The sequence below is a fragment of the Gopherus evgoodei genome, chromosome 5, assembly GCF_007399415.2.
Source record: "Gopherus evgoodei ecotype Sinaloan lineage chromosome 5, rGopEvg1_v1.p, whole genome shotgun sequence".
Lineage (NCBI taxonomy): Eukaryota > Metazoa > Chordata > Testudines > Testudinidae > Gopherus > Gopherus evgoodei.
Genome location: NC_044326.1, coordinates 111,850,280 through 111,863,615, shown reverse-complemented (window position 1 = coordinate 111,863,615; position 13,336 = coordinate 111,850,280). Strand labels below are relative to the sequence as shown.

The following is a 13,336-nucleotide window of genomic DNA, read 5'->3' as shown; positions in this document are numbered from 1 at the left end:
TACCTACTTAATTTCAAGTTCAATTAGGAACAGGTGGTGGTGGTGACAAAGCAATATTTGTGAAATAGCAATAATTAGCATGGCAGTGGAAGCAATGCTGTTTTCATGCACTGTAAGAAGTTGCAGACAATAGAGAAGGAGAGAGCTAAATAAGCTGGCTATTTTTAAAGCATGTTCTTTGTTACTAAAAATGCATTTTAAATCTTCAGGCTTTGTTCTGAATGTAACATGATATCACAGCAACTGTGACGCTGTCTGTGAACACTGAAAAGTATGTGATGCCTAGGGTGATGAGATAGCAAGTGTAAAAAATCGGGACGGGGTGAGGGGTAATAGGTGCCTATATAAGAAAGAGCCCCCCAAATTGGGACTGTCTCTATAATATCAGGACATCTGGTCACCCTACTGATGCTACCAACTCAACAAAAGCTCAGTCAGCTGAAAATGAAGATTACAAATCTGCAAGCAGTTCATAGTGTCCTTTAAGCAGTCATCTGGCAGAAACACAACTTTGTCTTTTTTTCTTTGATGTCTAGAGTTCGTACTGTTGAGAGTATCTATACTGCAGTACACCATAGAAAGCCTTTTGAAATCCAATTTTAATTTTTTTTGTCCCCTCTATTGTTACCATTAGACAGGCACCACAGCAGTGGAGGTTGATCATTACAACTATCTACGATCCTAACATTAGATCCTTGGTTCCATCAGTTGGTGTTTGTGCTTAAGGCTTCAGAAGGACCTAATATGTAGCACTCTTTTCATGGCCAGGGCACTTTATAGTTGTTATCCAGTTAATCTTCACAAGAGCCAGGGAATCCTGAGACAGAGAAGTTAAATGCCTTATCCAAAGCCACTGGTGGGGTCAGTGTGAAAGTAAAGACTAGAATTCAGAATTTTCTGATTCCCAGCCTGTGCCTAAATCTGACTGCTCCCTATATCTCAGTGTAATTTCTTCTTTACCTGAAGTATGTACATTGGTGAGTGAATGCTTAGCACCTTCCAATTGCCACAAATTATAATCCTAAAGGTCCTCTAAAATGCACTCTCCTGTGTGAATGATGGTAGCCAATTAATACCCGCATAGCAAGGTGTAGGGGGGAAGACAGGGAGAGAGATTTGGTCAAGGCCAGTGGGATTAAAAGAACCATGGCTTCTTTAAATTACATGCAGAGCAGAGAGGGCCTAGGTTTTAAAGGTCTTTCCTGCAAAACCCACATGAAATTCTTTTAACTTGGATGAAGGACTGAGTCAACACTACTGGGATCTGAACTTTTGTTTTCAAGGAATCTGGGTATTTGAAACTTGAGGCTGAGGTTCTACCTCACAAAATGAATATAGAAAAAATGAGATCTTCTTATACAACAGATCTACTTCCCTTATGTGGTCGCAATCACATCTGTTGACTGGAGTGACAAAAATATATTTTATTCCTGCTAGTGAAACTGAAGAGACAACACAGCAAAGAGGTTTGGATTCTATTCCTTTTTGTACAGCAACAGAGTTTTATAGTTTTATTCAGTTACACCTGTGCAAAGCCACTAAAGGCACCTTGGCTTGCATAGGTGTCTTGAGGAGATAATTTCCCCTATGGAGTCCCATGCAGGTGAATCAGAAGGAAAACACCAAACCAGACTCAGGTTAGGAAGAAACACATTTCTACTTGTAAACTAAGCAAGTGGGATGCAGATATAATTCAAGGACAAACTGAGAACCCCATGATACCACTTTTATAGTCATTTTTCAGAGCAGAACCATGCTTTAAGCCCTTAAGCTATTTCCTCCAGCTAAATCTCTCTATTGAAATGTTCTGCACTAAAGCTTACATATAGAAAGATAATGGTGCAGTCGTTTTTACAGATAATCGGAATGAGAGTACAAAAATGAAGGAGGCAAATTATTCAACACTTAAATGCAATGGGGTTCCAATAATTGAAAAAAGTGCGAAATAAAAGAACTCTTCCTCCAAAAAACCAACCAACCAACCAGCAACTGCCTGTTAGACATTGGCTAATATTTCCAAAAAGCTGTCAAGTGATTTAGGAGCTTGAGGCTATGTCTTGACTACAAAAAAGAAGTGGGTGTTTCACATTGAAATAGCTCATTCACTGCAAAATTCTAGTGGAGACAAGACACAAGTAGTTTTTACCTCGTTATAGCTAGTGAAGCCCAGGTGGCTATAGGACTGACTTTGACTATGAGTCTATTAGAAATTAGTTCTTTAAAAGAGAGAGACAGGATATTTTAAATTAAAACACAGTAGAAGGTGCAAAAAGTTGAACTCAAAGAGAGGTTTTGTGGCCTGCGATGTTCAGGAGGTCAGACTAGACAATCATGGTGGTACCTGTTGATCTTAAAGTCTATAATCTGTTTGAATCCAATGCTAATTAAATTGAAAAGTGTCATGTTTTTAGAAGAGAGCTTCATGAAGGGATTTATGACCTCTTCTGGATCATTATGTTCTTATCATGATGTGTAAACAAGGGCTGATATGTTTATTTTATTTATAAATTAATAAATTGTTTATAAAATTATTTATAAATAAATTTATAAATTGTTGTATTTATAGTTATTATTATTGCTTATTACCTTTAATATCAGAAATGTCACATCTGTTTTTTCTGTAATACTCTTTGGAGAGCTCAATATATATGTGAACTGAATTCTCTCTCCTTAACCGAAGGGTAGCATAAGATGATGGTGGTGGATCTTTAATAAAGACATCTCTTTGTCCATGTTTCATAACAACTGGGGAGTTTTCTTTGTTTGGGGGTTGGGTTTTTTTTTTTGAAAGGAGGGGAAAAAATTGAAAAACTCACCAACAGCAAACCTGCTCAGGCCTCTTTTATACAATCTCAACTTAATTTCCCTATGCAGGTCACTGTTAGGCAGAACATAAACTTTAATTAATTCTGTTGAACCATCACAAGCAGTTAATTAGTTTCACAATATTTATCTTAACAAAACAAAGTTAGCGAAAAAAATCACAGACCAAAAGTGAAGACTTGCTTAAATACATGAGCTCAGTTGAAAAACAAAATATCTGGTGGTGAGTGATGGAGAAAACTGTCAATTGGCTCTTGGAAAAATAAAATTGTCAGGCCACTCTTTCTGAGACAAAGTTGTCAACTGCTGTATGTCTCAAAGAACAAAATGATTAGTTGCTACATAAGGAAAAGTAATTGAGTTTAAAAGAAAATTCAGCTGCATATTTTTTAGGCAAAGTTCTTAGCCATGTCAGTTAAAGAACAGACAACTTGAAAACTGAAATGTATCATTTTTAACCTCTGCACTGTTTGAATTAAAGTAAACTTCAGCAAGACAAGCTGATATGCATAGCATAAGCACAGACGAAACGAAGGCCCCCAAGTTCTGCAAACCCTTAAATACGTCTCCTCATCTGAATGATCCCACTGAGTTCAAGACGTGAATAAAAGGTGGTGTGTGTATCTTTATTATATATAGATAGGCCCAAGACACAAACGACACATTTGAATCCAGAGTTTAATTTTCCCACTTTGTGGTGCATGTAGATAAAAGGTTTTGTTTTTTAAATATTTCCTAATGTATGTCTTAAATTAATGGTGGGTAATGCATACTGAGATGAAGGTTTTCACTTTTAATAGGTCATAACTTTCTTTGTGACTGATATTTCCAAGCTGGATTTAATCTCAGACATTTGAGCAAAATCACTGTAATTGCTTTTGAAATCTATTTGTATACATTAAAAAAAAAAAAACCCACCCCAAGAGTCACTCCTCAGTTTTGCATATGTGTAACTCAGATATGTCAGAAGAAATCCTGTTCTAATTTGTCTTGTTTTGTAGACATTACAAAGAGCTATAGCATTAGCCAGTTTCATAGGGAATTGGCTTATAGCTTCATGAGCATTTGAAGTTCATCCAGGCACCCTAATATATGTTTTCTGCTTGATCTAAATCTAAAGCAGTTCAGAACATTTTAGGTGCAAAGCAGTGCTTTAGCTTTAGATTAGTATAAAGTATGGCACCCTAAATCATTTTAACAATGTTGCTCTATGTGAATTTGAGGAAAAAGCAATTCTACTTGGAGTAAAGGCCTGAAATACCACACCACCTTCCTTATTTTACACACACAAAAAGCTTCTTCAAGTAGAATACAATGGGACAAAGCTTGTGTTTAAGTGTTTTGCTGATTCAGGGCCTCGTGTAAGGAGATAGGTGGCTTTTCAAACTAGCTTGAATCCAGCATGCATGGGTAACAACAGCAGTGAAAATGCTGTGGGTTTGGCAAGCATCCAGATACTAGCTCCCCAAAGACAATAACCAGGCAGAATAATCCACACCTGGGCAGGTGTCAAGCAACCATTAACAGCCATTGCCCAGCAAGGGAGCTACAATGCAATGACTCAGTTGCACAAGGCCACACCAGGGGAATTGCTCAGTCTTGCCTGGTGACTCAGCAATACCCACCATATATGCCTGGACTTGTGTTCTCCAAGCATGTGGACTAAAGGTATAAAACAGAACACAGGGGCCCCATGCTTGGCCTTTTGTCCTTCCTCGACCTATCCTGTAAGCAACAAGTACGCTCAGAAGACTGATGATATCAACAGAGGAGACTGGCCCAGGTTTAAGGGAGAAACCTGTATATTAAGGACTGTAAGAGCCAGTGGGGTGAGAACATTGCTTGAGCTAAATATTGTCTAGTGCAGGCGTTCTCAAACTTCACTGCACTGTGACCCCCCTTCTGGCAATAAAAATTACTACATGATCCCAAGAGACGGCACCAAAGCCTGAGCCCCACTGCCTTGGGTGTGGTGGGAAGGGGGCCAAGCTGAAGCCCAAGGAAGGGCTTCAGCCCCAGGCAGGGGGCCTGTAACTTGAGTCCCAGTGCACAGGGCTGAAACCCTCAGGCTTTGATTTCAGCTTCGGGCAGTGGGACTTGTGCTTTGGCTTCAGCTGTGGGCCCCAGCAAATCTAAGCCAACCCTGGGATCATGATCCACAGTTTGAGAACTGTTGGTCTAGTGTGATAAGGGTTAAGGTTTAGATTGTGTGCTTATATATATATATATATATGTATGTTTTTGGTAACCACTGTGTGTTTTTGTCTACCACTTATAAACTATCTTTTGTAATTAATAAACGGTAAAAAAAAGTTCATCTTTTACCAATGAGTTTGCCCAAAATGTGTGGTAAAGCTGCGCAGGGTTACAAAGGCTGGTGTATATCCACTTTCCATTGATGAAGTGGTGAACCAATTAATAAACCTGCATTGCTCAAGAAAGGGTCTTGAACAGTGCAAAATGGTATATGTCTGAGGTACCAGGCTGGCAACTGGGGGGATTTGGCTGGTGCCTTTGGCAATGTGATTCATGTGTGGTTTTGAGAGCATTCGTGCAATGTAGATGGCTGTAGGGCTCCACATGTGGTTGTGCTGTGATAATAGCACCTGGAGGGGTTTGCTGCTTGTCACCAGCAAAAGCATTGTGAGAGACAGCCCAGGCTGGAGCGTTAAGAGGGTTCAGCAGTCCCACAGTCCCAGGCTGCACCCCAGGGATCCCATCACAGGGGTGTATTATAGAGCTCTATAAAATCATGAATGGTGTGGAGAAAGTGCGTAAGTATTATTTCCCCCTTCATGTAATTCAAGGACCAGGGGCCTCCCAGTGAAATTAATAGGCATCAGGTTTAAAACAAACATAAGGAAGTACTTTTTCACACAATGCACAATCTGTGGAACTCATTGCCATTGCCAAAGGTATAACTGGCTTCTAAAAAGAATTATATAGCTGTTGATGGACCTATCCTCAATGAATGTATTAGTCAATATTGCAACCCCATGTCCTGGGTGTATCTTAAACCTCTGACTGCCAGAAGGTGGGACTGGATAATGGGATGAATCACTCGATAAACTGTCCTGTTCATTCCTTCTGAAGTATCTGGTGCTGGCCACTCGACTAGATGGACCATTGGTCAGACTCAGTATGGCCATAATTATGTTCTTATACCAATAAAGTCAGTGAGATTATTCCCTCATTTTAATTTTCTTAGCCAGCTCCTAAACAGTGTCAGTGAAGCCAGTATAGTGGAAGCCAATGGAACTATGCTGATTTGCATAAATTGCTGTTCTGGGCCATTGTGTTCGTCAAGCCTCTAAACAACTGAAGTCATGCAGCTTGCAGAACATTCAGACAGTTTCAGAGTGTAATATTTTACATTTTAAACAGTGAGACCATTAGATTTTTCCCCATGTTCAGCCTAAACTTTCTGGTACTCAACTGTATCAGGAGTAGTTAGACAGACCATCCTTCTTAACCCACCCTAAATAATCAACTTTCTTTTGTGGCTTCAAACTTTAAGTATTTGTTGTTTTCCCCTAAGCTGTGTTTAGCAAAGCAATACCTATTTAACTCTAGTTTCTCCAAATTTCTGCAGCCCTTTAATCATTTTTCTTTGACTTCTTCAAATCCTTTACAGTTTACTGACCTCTTCCTTGCCCTGAGCAAACCAGAACTGTATACATTCTCCTGTTGGCTGTATGTGCTTGGGAAAAATTATTCATCATGAAAGACAAGTTTCTGGAAGATAGACTTTGAGTGCATTAAATAAATATAAATTTTATTAAAAACACCCACATCTCAGCGTTATCAGGAATGATATAATAATAAACAGCTTTCAAATAACCTGCATTCATTACATTACAATACTTACAGTATTTATAACCATCCTCAGATTTTTATAGACTTTCAAACATTTCATAAAAAATGAGTGAAACTAAAGTTAAAAAAAAAAAAGGTAGAACATAAGCATGGAAAACACACACAGAAGTTCATTACCTTAGTGTCAAACTGCTAACGTTTCCTACACAAGTTAACCACTAGCTTTAGAAGTGAACTTTACACCACTGTGCGTCAATCAAGATGAAAAATTCATTCAAGTAAAGTTGACACCACTCAGAAGCATCTTCAAGTATGGCTATAGTCAACCTGATAATCCTATACACGCAATTTTATGTCTGCTTTTTCATTCATTCTGAGGCAGGGCTCTGTACACCTAAATTACAGTTCAGGTATTTACACTACATAATTGAATCCCCAACTAAGCTTCCTGCTATTGTTTGCCAGCAGTTTGGCAAATGACAGTGAATGGTATATTAACCAAATACCAGCTATGGATGGCATGATGGGTATGATTCAAATAAAAAAAAATCAAGAGATTAAATTTTACAATGATTTAATTAACCTAATACATAAGGAAATTATAGTTAAGGTTTAAAAAACTTGAAACTCCTGTTTCAATGAAAACAAACATTTTAAAACTTTTTTTGTATTTATAGTGGTAAAGCCACATACTAAGAATTTCAAAAATTGCCAGAATATAAATATTTGACCAATAAAACCAAAAGGCCTCCTTTTATTGAATAGAATTAGGTTGTAATTCTGCTAGATAACATCTTTAGATCAATCTTACAGTATATTGCACAACAAACAGCTAAGTGATGGAGGTTTGCTTGTTTAGGGAAGCCCTCATACAGACTGTACCTTTTTAAAAAAAATTATTTTATTCATTACAGTATCCCAGAAGCCTTGTTTAGAGAGTGATTTGAAACACTCTAGCAAACGGTCACTTGCCAAACCTCTGCCTTACAATTTTCCCTTTAATTAGCTCAGTGCATTCTACTTTCTTTCTTTGTTTGAAATAGGCAAAACAAGTCTAAAACTTTTAAACACTTTCATTACAATAAAAAGAGCTAACAAATTTACAAAATTAGTTTGTTACATCAATACATATACAAGTAAAAGTAGAAGAGGGATTCAAAAGAGAAGAGTTAAATCCCTGAAAAAAATAAAACAAAACCCACAAGAATAATATATTTATTAACCTACAACAGCTTTACATACACACAGGTGACATGTTGGCATAAGGAGAACATGAGCTGAAATATCCCTGAATTTTTAGGAAAAAAAAAAAAGGTTGAAGTTCAAGTTATACTTGCTAAAATATCAAGTACTGAGAAAAAAGGTAATTTTTTCAAAGGCTATGAGGCGCGGGGGAGGTGGTATATAATATCATAAACTTTCACTCTCAGTTCAATATCCTATTGCCAAACTAGTGTTGAGGTATATGACAAGTAGGAACATCACTCAAATCTTTTAATGTATTTTTAGCTCACATTATGATATATTTGTAGCAGGCTGAGTAGCACCATGATGTGAATTCAGCTTGAAACCCAAATATATATATGTTTGTGTGTGTGTGTGTATATACATATATATATGTATATATAATTTTTACAGTACTAAAATACTAAATCATTGCATTAAAAAAGGTTTTGTTTACAATTTAATTTACTATACAACTTTTGCTTTTTTTTTTTAATAGAAATTAATGATTTAAAACCACCATAGCAAGCCAGCTGCCTTTTCCCCTCCATTTAATCAATGGAATCACACAGAACTAACCCTTCTTCATTAATTTTATGTAGGCATCAGTCTGCTCAATCTTCCTGGAAAAGAGGACACTTGCACTGAGAAATGACATACACCACAATTTACATAATTATCAACACAAAAACAATCTGCCATTCAGTTATCTGAAGAGCATACAGCTCTTTTAGAAATAGCAGAAACCTAAGCTAACTAGTTTTTGAATCTCACATGCTGCTAATTATTACCTGTGGTTAATATAAAATTCTGTCCTTAAAACTGTACTCATTTGAGCAATAAACTTGTCATAATAATTGTAAAAAACTGTTACAGTATAGCTGTGAGAGATGAGCACCAGTAAAATGTGTGTTGTGTACTAAAGCATTCCCTTGTATCCAGTAAACCCCATTTCTACTGTAACTGACTTATTAAAAATGGATATGTAGCCCACCAGCAGATGTATGGCTAAAGCCAAAAGTATTTAAAAGCTTTAAAAAAAAATCTTTGCATTTTAAAATCAAGGTAAACGTTCTTTCTTTCTTTTAATGTCTTAGTACCTTAGCACTGTTCAAGTTGCCAAGCTTAGGTAGACAAAGTGCTTCTGAAACACTATTTAAAAAAAATATCTCTATATATATTATTGTCCCTTAACCAGGACTTGACTGGATGAGCAAAATCCAGAGGTCTTTAATTCCCATATGTTAAAAAGTAAGCATGTTTTAGTAACAGGCAAATTTGATACAAACATGAATGAAAAGGTCCCCCTGTTGTTCAAGGATATTTGAATACACCATTAACATTTTAATCTATTATAAAGGCATTAACTGTTCAACGGTTATAATAAAGACACCATTTTCTTAGATAGCACCATGTTTTAGAATATCCAAACAAATTCAGTGTTTTGCTGTCTATTCATTATGTTCTATATGTATCTATTTTGTTAAATAAAATCAAGACTATTAAGATTACAGTAAAAACTGCATGTTAAAAAGCCATAATTCCAGTATTTCAGTACATCATAGATTCAGCACCAGATGGTATTTTAAGATTCCTGCTGTTGTAATACTAACAGTATTTTAATTTTTTGTTCCTGTTCCATGACTATGCAAAGTCGATATTATTAAAAGTGGTCACAGATGTGCAAAACTGTAAGGAAAAAAGTTACATTTGCAGATTCTCTCTTCCAATAATGGAGCCAGTGTTTTTAAATGTAAATTGTGGAACATTTTTTGTTGTTGTTTTGTTTTTTTGCATAGGATGCTTTGGTCTTGTTTCCACATGGCATCTGTGACCACTTACAAGTCGGTGGAAAATAAGTGTGATGGTAAGATTACCTCTTTTTGCTGGTGTGCTGAGGTTTTTCCACTGACAAGTTTAATGAAAATACTGTTTCTTTCCCTGCCCATCCCTCCCTGCAACCTAAATGAGAACTATTTGATTGACAACTTGTTTTTTAAAATGAGGTAACCAACAAAGGTGTGAAGTTATATATATCTGTTGTAAGGCCCTGTAACCCGTGTAAAGGCATATGGAGATGTAGTCACTGTGGAGTTTGTGGTGACTGACATAGTCCTTTGTGCAAGAGACTTGATGAAGCGCACATATGTTGGTTCTGAGGGTTCGTGTGATTCAGTAGGCTCCCGCTTTGATTTTTTGCCATAAGATTTTTGAGGCACGTAATCGGGACCATACTTTTCACACTCCTCTTCTTTTTCTCTTGCCTTCTCAGCCATCTTTGCCTCCCACAGAGCCAGACCATGTTTTGGCTCATTCATACTCTTATGTTGATAGAAGACAAGTGATATCCTGGTGGGATGGTTCCTGTTGGGATTTTTCAAGGGGGTCGTTGCATGGAGCTCCCGTTTTGCACATTCAATGAGAATTGACCCATGAGATGGGGCAACTGCCACTCCTCCAATATCTGCATCCAGAAAGCTGTGCTCACTATCTGACCAGACATCATCGGGATCCTCTGCTTTTTCTGGATTCAGACTATCAGTTTTACTTAAACCATGTTGGGGAGTAGTCCTATCGTGGTTAAGATCTGGAAGCATATTAGACAACCCATTAGCTGTGTGTGAAGTCATTTCACTATCCTTATTTTGGAGATGTAGTGAATGAGGAGGACCACTGAATATACTTGAAGCTGAGTGGTAATCACGTGTTAGATGTGAAGGTGGATGTAGGGGATGTTCACCATTTTTATTCATGGAAGTATAGTCCACACTTGGATTACTAAAATTACATTTTAATCTTGAGGCAACATCCATAAAGTGGCTGTCAGCCTCAAGGGTGGAGTAAGGGGAAAAAGACCCTGCATGGTGTACATTTGGTCTATTGGTGCAATTATTAAAAGAGTCTACCTGCATATTTTGGTTTCCATAATTCAAGTACTTGGAACCAAAACTCTGGTTATTCCCAAGTCTATGCTGGTATAGTGTATGAATGGGTGGCAGACTTAGCTTAGGTAAAGGGTCTTGGCTCTGATACCTATATAAGTCCAAGTGTTGAGATTGTGAAGGATAGGAACCCAAGTAAGAGGGGCAGTTATCCATAGGCATGTTTCCATTGCATTGGTAAGGTGGATATTGATTATTTTGACTTAGTGATCCTGAATAAGGGTTCATAGGACTGGAAGAATTCAAATAAGACCCTGAAGGTTGTGATGAGGTTCTATAAAGGTTTATGGGGTTGGACCCTCCATAGAGATCTGAAGTGTATGAAGAGCTTGGATGAGCATTGGCTGGATTAGGCAGCCTCATGTAAAGGTTGGCAGGACCTGAACCAGAGTAAGAGCTGACAGGGTTTGACTGAGGGCTGGTAGCGAGAGTACGCTGTTGATGTTGATGTTGTTGTAGCATGGCTGGTCCTGAAAGACCTAAAAGATCTGCAGATGGGAAAACAAAACAAAAAATTTTACATTGTCTCTAGATGAAAACACCAAAGCAATTTCCATTAAATTTCCTACATAGATTAACAGAAGGATCCCTTTCTAGAAACACAAATACAATTTCTCTTACAGTTGACTAAACACTTCTACTTTTCCAAGTTTCTGGCAAGATGATATGTGAAAACTTGGAACAAAAGTCATAATGTGACCTGTCCTAGAGAAGAGTCAAATGCATAAAATATAAGGGCTAAATTTTCAAAATTTGTCTACATCTTTCCAAAAGTGCAGCCAGCACATCCTTCAGCCTATGCTGCTTCCCGTCGCTGCCATTGGCCTGGAGCGGTGAATCACAGCCAGTGGGATCTGCGATCAGCTGAACCTGTGGACACAGCAGGTAAACAAGCTGGCCCGGCCCACCAGGGTGCTTGCACTTTCGGGCTGCATGCCAGAGGTTGCCGATCCCTGCACTAGCCTGATGCAAACACAGATCCAGGTCTGAACCACGTTCCCCACAAGCTGCAGGCTTAGCTGAAAACAGCTTAAGGAGTGCTCCTTTCTCCAGCACCCAGATACCCAGCTCCCAGTGGGGACCAAACCCCAAATAAACCCATTTTACTCTGTATAAAGCTTATACTGGGTAAACTCATAAATTGTTCACCCTCTATAACACTGATAGAGAGATATGCACAGCTGTTTGCTCCCCCACGTATTAATTACTTGCTCTGGGTTTATTAATAAGTAAAAAGTAGGATTTAAGTGGTTCCGAGTAATAACAGACAGAACAAAATAAATTACCAAGCAAAAAATAACCAAAACACGCAAGTCTAAGCCTAATACAGTAAGAAACTGATTACAGATGAAACCTCACCCCCCACCGCCAAGATGGCTAATAAGCTTCTTTCACAGACTAGACTCCTTTCTAGTCTGGGCTCAATCCTTTCCCCTGGTACAGTCCATGTTTCAGCTCAGGTGCTAGTTAGGGGATTTCTCATGACTGCAGCCCCCTTTGTTCTGTTCCACCCCCATATATACCTTTGGCACAAGGCAGGAATCTTTTGTCTCTTTGGGTCCCTACCCGACTTTCTAAATGGAAAATCACCAGGTTTAAGATGAATTCCAGTACCAGATGACATGGTCACATGTCCGGTGAGATCCCAAGCTTTCATTACTTCTTGCAAGTAAACAGAGCCATCTACAGTCAATTGTCCTAGTTGATGTGAGCCATCAAGATTTTAAACCACCATTAATGGCCCACGCTTTGCATAATTACAATAGGACCTCAGAGTTATACTTAATATTCCTAGTTTCAGATACAAGAACGATACATTCATACAAACTGGATGATCACACTCAGTAGATTATAGGCTTTGTAATGATACCTTACAAGAGACCTTTTGCATGAAGCATATTCCAGTTACATTCTATTCACACTCATTAGCATATTTTCATGAAATCATATGGAGTGCAACATCACAATCATATCTACTGCTTTCCTCCATCCACTAGGCCAGTTGCCTTATCAAAGAAGGAAATTAGGTTGGTATGATATGATTTGTTCTTGACAAATCCATGTTGTCTATTACTTACCACCTTATTATCCTCTAGGTGCTTACAAACTGATTGTTTGACAATTGTTCTAGTATCTTTCCTGATATCAGTTACACTGACTGGTCAATAATCCCTCTCTGTTAGCCCTTTTAAAGATAGACAGGGGTGGCTCTAGGTATTTTGCCACCCCAAGCACGGCAGGCAGGCTGCCTTTGGCGGCTTGCCTGTGGGAGGTTCCTGGTCCTGCAGATTCGGCGGCATGACTGCCGCCCTCACAGCAACCGGCAGAGCGCCCCTCGTGGCTTGCCGCCCCAAGCACGCGCCTGGAGTGCTGGTGCCTGGAGCTGCCCTTGAAGATAAATGCTATGTTTGCCCTTCTCCAGTCCTCTTGGACCTCATCCATCCTCCATAGGTTCTCAACGATAACTGTTAATGGTTCAGAAATTGCTTCAGCTAGTTCCTTAAGTACCATAGGATGAATTTCATTAGGCC

The 13,336-nt window shown here is 38.4% G+C and overlaps 1 protein-coding gene across 1 annotated transcript in view; it reads right to left on the bottom strand.

Moving 5' to 3' along the window:
• Window positions 1-6,577: 6,577 nt before the first annotated feature.
• Window positions 6,578-13,336, bottom strand: part of TET2 (tet methylcytosine dioxygenase 2) — a 96,206-nt gene continuing 89,447 nt past the window's right edge. Inside the window, exon 10 of the mRNA XM_030564492.1 lies at window positions 6,578-11,293. Within this exon, the coding sequence (XP_030420352.1) occupies window positions 9,891-11,293 (1,403 nt within the window). The 3' untranslated portion in view covers window positions 6,578-9,890. The remainder of the gene's footprint in view (window positions 11,294-13,336) is intronic.